The sequence below is a fragment of the Dipodomys merriami genome, unplaced genomic scaffold (genome assembly GCF_024711535.1).
Source record: "Dipodomys merriami isolate MVZ:Mamm:240054 unplaced genomic scaffold, mDipMer1.0.p SCAF_24, whole genome shotgun sequence".
Lineage (NCBI taxonomy): Eukaryota > Metazoa > Chordata > Mammalia > Rodentia > Heteromyidae > Dipodomys > Dipodomys merriami.
This window is the reverse complement of record NW_027203826.1, coordinates 17,154,184-17,162,480: the sequence shown is the minus strand read 5'-3', so window position 1 is coordinate 17,162,480 and position 8,297 is coordinate 17,154,184. Positions and strand designations below refer to the sequence as shown.

Below are 8,297 nucleotides of genomic sequence, written 5' to 3'. Positions count from 1 at the left end.
CGCGGGCGGGTGGAAAAGCCCACGGGGGAAGCCGCGGGGGTCTCCCCGCCACGGCTGCGGGAAGGGGGTGGTGGTGGCGGAGGACATGGAGTCCACTGCCCGGGAGAACAGCTTCGATTCCCACCCCGGGGGAGGCCTTGGGATGGCGGGGGAAGCCGAAAAGAAGGGCGGGGGGGGGGGGGGAGGCGGCGGTGGAGGAATCCTGGGCGTTTTCCCGGGAATCCATTCGCCCAGGGGAGGGTCACCCCCGTCCACACACAGCGGTTACTATGACAATACAACCACAGCCTCCTGTTTCCATGGCAGCTGCTGATCCAATCCGGTTGCTCTCCTTTCTATCCCTCCCGGGGCTCCACCCAATCCCCCTCCACCGGCCTCCCCGCGCGCAGGGGCGGGGCAGCGGAGTAAGAGGGAGGCCTCGGAGCACTCCGAAGCGCGCGTGCCGAGACCGGAGTCGCCGAGACTGGAGGGCGGAACTGTAAAAGGAAGGGGCGGAGTTTCCGGTGGGGACGAGAGGAGAAGGGGAAAGAGGAAGGGGGAATTCGGGGGAAGACTTTGACTGTAACCCCCGTTGATTTGAGCTCGATGTTCCCGGGGAGGCTGGGGTTGCACCCTGGCGCGGGAGCGGGCTGGATCATCAGGAAGTCGCCAGGTGCCGCCAGCGGGTTCCTCAGCAGCGGCCGCGGCAGCAGCAGGTTCCCCCCTAGCCGCGGAGGCGCCGTGAAGCTTGCGGATCCCCAGGGGGAGCGGTACCGAGAGGCGGAAGCTACCCGGTGGGATCGGCGCCGCTGAGATCTCGCGAGAGCGAACTCCTACTTCCTTCCTTGACTTCTCCCTCCTCCTTCCCCCCGCCCCTTCCCTTCTCCCGCCTCCTCCTCCTCCTCCTCTTCCTCCTCCTCCTCCCGGGTCGGAGTGTCCCCGCGCCCCACGGGCCGGAGAGCCGCAGCCGAGCAGCTTCCCCGCTCCCTCCCCTGCGCCGCACGCACCGGCCCCCCCCCCGCCCGCCCCCTGCCGAGCGAGGAGGAGCCGGAGGAGAGGAAGATGGCGGCGGCCGCCAGCACCCGCGGGGCCGCGGGGCCGCTCCGAGGAGCCTGAGAGACCCACGGAGGCTTCGCGGGAAGACGCGGCGGCGGAGGATGAGCCTGCAGAGCGCGCAGTACCTCCGGTGAGTGTCGAGGCCGGTCGGGGACGGGCCTGAGGGAGGGCGGGGGCGCGGAGCGGCGGCCGCCGGGGTGGGACGCCCCGGGGTCCTCTCCCTCCCGGGCGGCCGGGCACATGGCTGCCCCTGGGGCCTGGACCCCGTCGGTGGGGGCCGAGCTCCAGCGAAGCCGGTCGTCCCGGGGCGCTGAGGGAGGTTGGGGGGGGGGAAGCGTGTGGAGGTGTGCGCGCGCGCGCCCGGCGTCTCAGGCTCGTCGGCGGGCCACGGGCAGAGGCGACCCGGAGTGGAGGTGGGTGTGGAGGAGTTGGGTCTCGGTGGTACCGGGTTGGTGTATTGAATGGAACACCCGAGGTGCGGACGAGGGGGCCCAAGGAGTGTGTGTGTGTGGGGGGAGACCCCGGGAAACTGAAGCTGCTCTTCGTTCGCAGGTCAGGAGCCCGGGGACATAATGTCATCTGCGGTTAGTTGGCGGGGTAGGGGAGAGCATGAGGAGGGGGAAATGGAGGGGGAAAAGTGAGGAAAGAGGGGAGAGGCCGATCGGTTCAATGAACAAGGTTGTGTTCCCCACCAGAAACTGGGTTGGAATCCATGTAGTTGGAAGATACCATTGTGAGAGTCGTATGCGTTCATTTGGAGTGGTGTTAAGGAACTTGTATGTCAGAGATGAGTGACGCATGCATGGTACAGTGTATGTGAGCCGCGTGTGGCAGAGGAGGGGCGAGGGAGGGCAGCGATTGATGCACATTTCAGGAGGAAGATGCAGATACACTGGAACTTTTATCTGGTTTCGAGAACATATTGGACAGAAAAGGTACTAGCTGTTGTGCAGCCACAATGGTTTCGTAGCTGCTGAGCAAGAGCTGGGAGGTAGAGCAAAAGAGAGTCAAAAGTCTCAAAGGTAGAGAAGAAAAAAAAAGGTTAGAGACTGAGATTGAGGAATTGCTACTGTTTACAAGAGGAGAAGACCTTAAAATTGGTCCTTTTTTTTCTTTCAGGAGCAGAACTAAGAAAGGCAGGCCACATGGAATGATGATTTTAAAAAGTGGTTCCATACCTTGCAAAGGAGGGAGTCTGCAATAAGCAGAAAAGTCACTTAAGCTGTTTAGTTAAGTGAAAGTATTGATGTTGAGTGTACAGAAAGAGAGTCAAGAAAAGGAATATTGTTCTATGGTACATAGAGTAGCTTTTTAGTCTTTGAAAGTAGCAGTTGTTTATTAAGAACACGTGAATGTTTTGCATTTCAACACAACACATATGTCCAAAGACCATAAAAGTTGGTGTATTGAGGTGCTTTTTCCCCTCCTTCAGTGCCCTTTATTCAATATATCAGATAATCTTGAAAAATACAGTTAGATCAGAGATCAATGGTAGGTGCTGTAAAGGAACCTGGAAACGACCAGGACAGTCTTTAACCTGAAGGAATTTGTGTGGGGGTGGGTAAATTTATAATAGCATAGAGTAATATGGTAGATACCACAATAGATACACAGTGTGTGAGTCCAAAGGCAGGAGTTAATCTTAACAATTAGAGGTAATCAGGAAAACTTCTCTTTGGTCATTGGCTCATTCATACATTCATGATTCATCAGTTTAGTTGATCACCTGTATGGGAAGTTGTACCAATTGCTAAGAATAGAAAGTGAGAACTCTGCCTCAGTCTTAATAGACCTTACAGCTTTAAGAAGAAAATAGCACTTAAAATTTAACATGATCCATTGTCCAAACAGAAAATGTACTCTTTGCCTGACTTACATAACTGTAACCCCTCTGTACATCATCTTTATAATAATGATTTAGAAAAAAAAAAGTGGAGGAAATGATGGAGCTGTTCTCATAGAGAGATAACAAGCGTTCCAATAAGGAGGTCCAGCATTGTGGTTTGGGTGATAGTGCTCACACTATCCTCTTATCTTTTCACACTGTGAATGTAAGTGATGCCTGCCTGTGCCAGCTGGAATTGTTAACAACTCAGGCATTAATGTAATACAGTGATGCCCTCAGAAAATAGAGAAATTAAAAACAAATTTAACACGATCACAATTCTGACAGGTGTGTATTAAAAAGAAGGGATCTCAAGGAAGGAAACAGAATAGATAATACAGATGATGGAGGCAAGGATATAGTGTTTAGACAAGAATGTAGGATGATATAACTGGAGAAACTTGAGTTGTATTAAGCACGTTTGACTCCTTTTACGGATTAGGAAAGTGAGCTTAATAAAGTTAAAAGTGTTAAGTATCGTATAGCTGGTATGTAGAAACTTTGGCCTTCTGAGTGGAGTCAACTGTGCAGTGGTACTCGTGTGTTTATCTGTTCTTCACAAATGTGTGTTGAGAGCCATTTCTATATTCTAGGTGCTGAGCCTACACTGGTGAACAAAAACACAGTCAGTAAATGTAAAGATATAAATATAGGGCATTTTTGAGTGCAAGGGAAAAAAAAGTAAAATACATGTGCCATTTTATATAAATAAGATAATATGGTCATATTTAAGAGGGTATTAGGAATGACCTGTAATTTATAGTTAAAGTGGGAGAGAATCTGAGATGATTTGGTAGAAAGGAAAGTTGCTCCTTGTTGTATAATAGTGGACATATACAGCCTGAAATAAGGTATTGGCAGTCGGACTAGAAAGGTGTGATGATAAACAGGTTGTAAAAATAGTAGTTCTTTTAATAAGAAGGAGGCTTCCTGCTAGTGTAGCTTCTGTTTTATAAATCGACAGTGTAGGGAAGACTTACCTTAGGTTATAGTAACAAAGATAGCTAGCTTGAGATGAGTTTGTTTTTTCTTGATGAAAAAGAAAAAGAATAAATACAGTGTTTAACTTGCATTTTTTCAGCTGAAGTTGAATAGACAAAAAGGGAAGCCCTTGGGTCTGGAATCTTTTTTAAGGTTTCTGAGATCCAGTCTTAATCTTGTGAATCTGTCATAAGTAATTAAGTCTGGTAAGAGTCTGGAACTGAACAAGTATCTGTTTAGGGGATAGGTGGGATAATGAGTAATAAAGGCTTGCATCAGCCTCAATTTCCCTCCTTCCCCTTAAGATAATTGTTTTGTTTAAAGGCTGATATTGGAAGATTGGAGAAGGTTTCCAAGTAAGTATCATCATGCTCTTTTTTTTTTTTAATAGAACTGTTGGCTTTTACAGAAGCTCTGAGAGTATTGAGAGTTTAACAGTTATTCTTTGTGACCTTGACTTAAGGAGGAATTATATTGTCTTTTGTCAGTGGTAGAAGACTATATAACTGGACAGTTTTTAAACTGTATCATTATGGAGCTTTGCTCAAATAGGTGAAAATTTGTTTTCTCTGTTGAATTTTATTTTCTTAGAATAAATGAACTAGGGTGTCTGGCATTGAACTAGTTAGTGGGCAAGTAGGAAATGAGAGAGCAAAATGGAGGTTTCAAAAGGCCCAAGAAATAAGGATGTGAAGAAGCATCAGTAAGACCAAGAAAGAAGGAACTGAACATCAAGGGAACTGAATTAGTCTTAAGTTGTAGAAATAGAGCAGAGATAAAAGGGGAAAAAAAGCACACCTCTAAATAGGAAATGGTTGAGCAAGACTAGATGACATCTTGTCAGGAAGGAATATCTTTTTTTTTTTGACTAGACTAACTCCTATTGTAATGAATAAGTTGAACACTCTCAATTTTTTATCAAAATATGAAATGCTTTAAATTTGGAAGATCTAGGTTGAATACTATTGGAAATGTGTTAACCCAACCAAACTGAAGGAAAAAAAAATCTGATATTTTCTCTTGATTTATTACAGTATAAAAGATTTTTAAAGGGGCTGGGAAGGTGGCTCAGTGGTAGAGTGCTTGCCTTGAATGCCTGAGGCCCTGGGTTCGATTCCTCAGCACCACATAAGCAGAAGTGGTGCTGTGGCTGAAGTGGTAGAGTGCTAGCCTTGAGCTGAAGAGCTGAGGGACAGCGCCCAGGCCCAGAGTTCAGGCCCCACGACTGGACCCCCCCCCCCCAAAAAAAAAAAAAGATTTGTAAAAAACACAAAAAGCTTTGACAGCTGCATTGAATGTAGCTCATTTGGTGGGGGTGGAAGTAAGGTAAGGATATGCCATAGATGAGATAGGAGGTGAGATATCTAATATGCTTTAAAAGAATGACATGTTTGAAAGAATAGAAGAATGGGAATTAACGTACCAAAGATGAAAAAGTAGAGGGGAGGGAAGTATTAAAGGGCGAGAAGATGAAGACATCATCAAAGTTGTTTTGAAAGATGAGAAAGAATAATCATAGCCATAGGGAATACCATCAGACAGGTCAAATCTTGTTATGAAAGATAGCACAGGTGCCACTGAATGCTGCTGTTATGGGACTCACTGTTCATCCTCTGTACTCCTTCCAACTTTGCTTTACTATTTCTGTCTTTAATTTCTTCTTGTATTGTGTGTGTTTCGCAGAGAGCCACACCAGGACTCCTTTACATGAACTATCCTGAAGTTTTGTCACTATATGATACACATATAGTGAAAAGGCATTTCAGTAGCACACTTCTTTATTAAAAACTGTTACCAGAGATAGAAATAATACTATAGTCACAGTTGTTTTCCAAGACAACAGAAAGATGGTTGTCATATAAATGAAAATGACGATATATAAGATAAGACTGTGTCTTTGTAAATCCTGGAGTAAGACTAGATAAAGTGGAGAGCAGAGTAGCCTTATCACAGCCTGGAAAGGGGAACAGGGAGACTGAGAATAGTTAAATGCTGGGACTGGGACTTTTTCAAGCTAAAAAGTCCTATATTACTTAATCCATGTGATATTTAAAGTTGTCATCTCTTTGTCCCTCCATGCTATAAAGTAGCTTTGATTCCAGAAAATTAATCAAACATGGCTAATTGACCAAACATAGTAAAATTGTTTTGAAATAAATGACTGTTCCTTAAGTGCTTTAACCTGTTTGGATATAGACTGGCTAAATTATTTTAGCAGTTAATTTCGGCTTCCCTTGTGGTTTCAGTTAGATTTCCTGTCTTAATTTATGTTTCATTTCTTTGCTTCCTTAACAGCTGCTGTCATCTTCCTTCATGACAGAAGAAGCATTTGCTGGGTTTTTGTTTTATATTTAATGGACATAGTATGTAGTAAGCTAGACCCATCAGGATAGCAAGTTTCTTATGAGGAACTTTTAGGGTGTAGAGTGGTTCAGACTTTAGAAGACTACTTTCTTTTACTATATTGGAATAAAATTGTTTGCAGTCTCCAACTAATATGTCTAAACCTTCAGATTTTTATTACTAGTGGCATGTATAGGTGCCTGAAAGTTCAGCAGGTTAGTTTAACTGATTGTCTTGTTCAGAGAATAAATTATTAAGTAGATACTTTATAGATGGTGAATTGTTCACCCGTGTATCTGTGTATCAGTATGTTGGCAGATGGTTACCACACATTACCATTTAAATTTTGCAATCAAGCTATATTTTAATTTAGTTCACCGTTTTTGCTTGTGAAGACTTATCAATGGTTTGGGAGATTGTAACTAAGAAGCACTTATAATCAGGAAGATACAAGGATAGAGTTTTGGCAAATACATCACATGGTAAGTGAGATTGTAACTGATTCCTTTCTTAGCATGTAATTGGAGCTGCTTAGGAAGGTTGTTTTTACTTTCCCTTAGATCCAATTTTTAGTCAGCAGAAAAAGGAGGAGGGGACTCTATTGTTTAAAAAAAGAGTAAGGAATCTCAAGTAGACTCGCAAGTTTGGATATTATTATTATTATCATCATTATTATTATCTTGTTTCATTTAGAACAGGATTTCTCAATTCTTGGCAGTTACTGACATACTGGGCCGTGTAATTTGTTATTGTGAGTATGTAGGAGTCTGTCCTATTGTAGGGTGTTGGGCAGCCATCCTATCCTATATTCATTAGATGCCAATATAATTTGTCTCCATTGGTGACATCCAAAAACATTTCCACACATTGTCAGATCCTGGAGGCATAAATTGAGAACCACTGACTTAGAAAATATATTGGAAAGTTATATGTGCATGTTAGCTTTCCATCACTGTGACAACCTGCAATAACCATCTTAAGAGAGAAAGGTTTGCTTTGGCTCACAATTTTGGAAGTTTCAGCCCATAGTCAGTTGACACTTGCTTTTGAGCTCATGGTAAAAGAGCTCATCATGATAGAGAGTGCTTAGTGGAGCAAACTGCTCACTTCAGTGTGACTGAGAAACAAAGGGAGCAAAAGACCTGTGTCCTATAATCTCCTGTAATGGAGATTACAGCATCCTGATAGTACCACTCTAGGGACCAGTCCTTTACAGGGACCTATGGAGGACTATCCAGGTCTAAACTACAGTATATAGTATGGGTCCATTGTCTTAATTTGTCCTCTAAGCCACAGATTATTGCTTAAGCTTTGCTTCTGAGGTGGTAACAGGCTAATCATACTTTACCCATAAACATTTGTTTATGTTTTAGTTTTTTTTTCTATAAATCTGGGATTTATTTTGCTGGCAATTACTGAATACTTAATGTACGAAGCACAGTCACAGGTGCTTTTGTAGAGACCGATTGAAAGATCCCGAAGAAAGACATTTAAGTACCTGGTGAGATGGAGATGCTGTGATAGAAGAGCCAGAGATACTATAAATGCAGTGATAGTGTTTATCCAACACAGGCGAATGTGAAGTAAGGAAGGCATATTGGGGATGAAGTTTCATCTGGATATGGAAAGATGGATGGAAGTTTTAAAAATGGATATTGGACACAGTGATATTTTGAGCAGGAAGAACATCTCATGGCTCTTTCCAAGTAAATAAAAAAAAACTTCACTTTCATTTATATATGACAGCGTTCTGATTAGGTGTCTGAAGTTTTTCTTGGGTCAGATAGACTTAAGGACAGAGAAATAAAGATCTGGAAGCAGAAATTCTGAAGATTTGATGACTTCTATAAGCCTCAAAGGGAAAAGCAATTGCAGGTCAAAGGCAGCCCATGCAGGAAAGACAATGAGATTCTTTGTCTCCAAAAAAGCCAGAAGTGGAGCTGTGGTTCAAGTGATAGAGCACTAGCCTTCAGGAAAAAGCCAAAGGACTATGCCCTGAGTGCAAGCCCCAGGACCAGCAACCCCGCCCCCCCCCAAACAAAAGCAGGTTTTT

The 8,297-nt window shown here is 44.1% G+C and overlaps 1 protein-coding gene across 7 annotated transcripts in view; it reads left to right on the top strand.

Moving 5' to 3' along the window:
* The first annotated feature begins 553 nt into the window (after nt 1-553).
* Nucleotides 554-8,297, top strand: part of Smg7 (SMG7 nonsense mediated mRNA decay factor) — a 71,303-nt gene continuing 63,559 nt past the window's right edge. For 2 of the 7 annotated variants that reach the window (XM_070034292.1, XM_070034291.1), the window contains exon 1: nt 558-1,165. Coding sequence is in view for 2 of the 7 variants with exons in the window: in XM_070034289.1 (XP_069890390.1) it covers nt 1,137-1,165 (29 nt within the window). In the remaining 5 variants the exon portion in view is untranslated. Of the gene's footprint in view, nt 1,166-8,297 lie in introns of all 7 variants that reach the window. The other 5 variants (XM_070034293.1, XM_070034294.1, XM_070034287.1 and 2 more) reach the window with 4 other exon arrangements.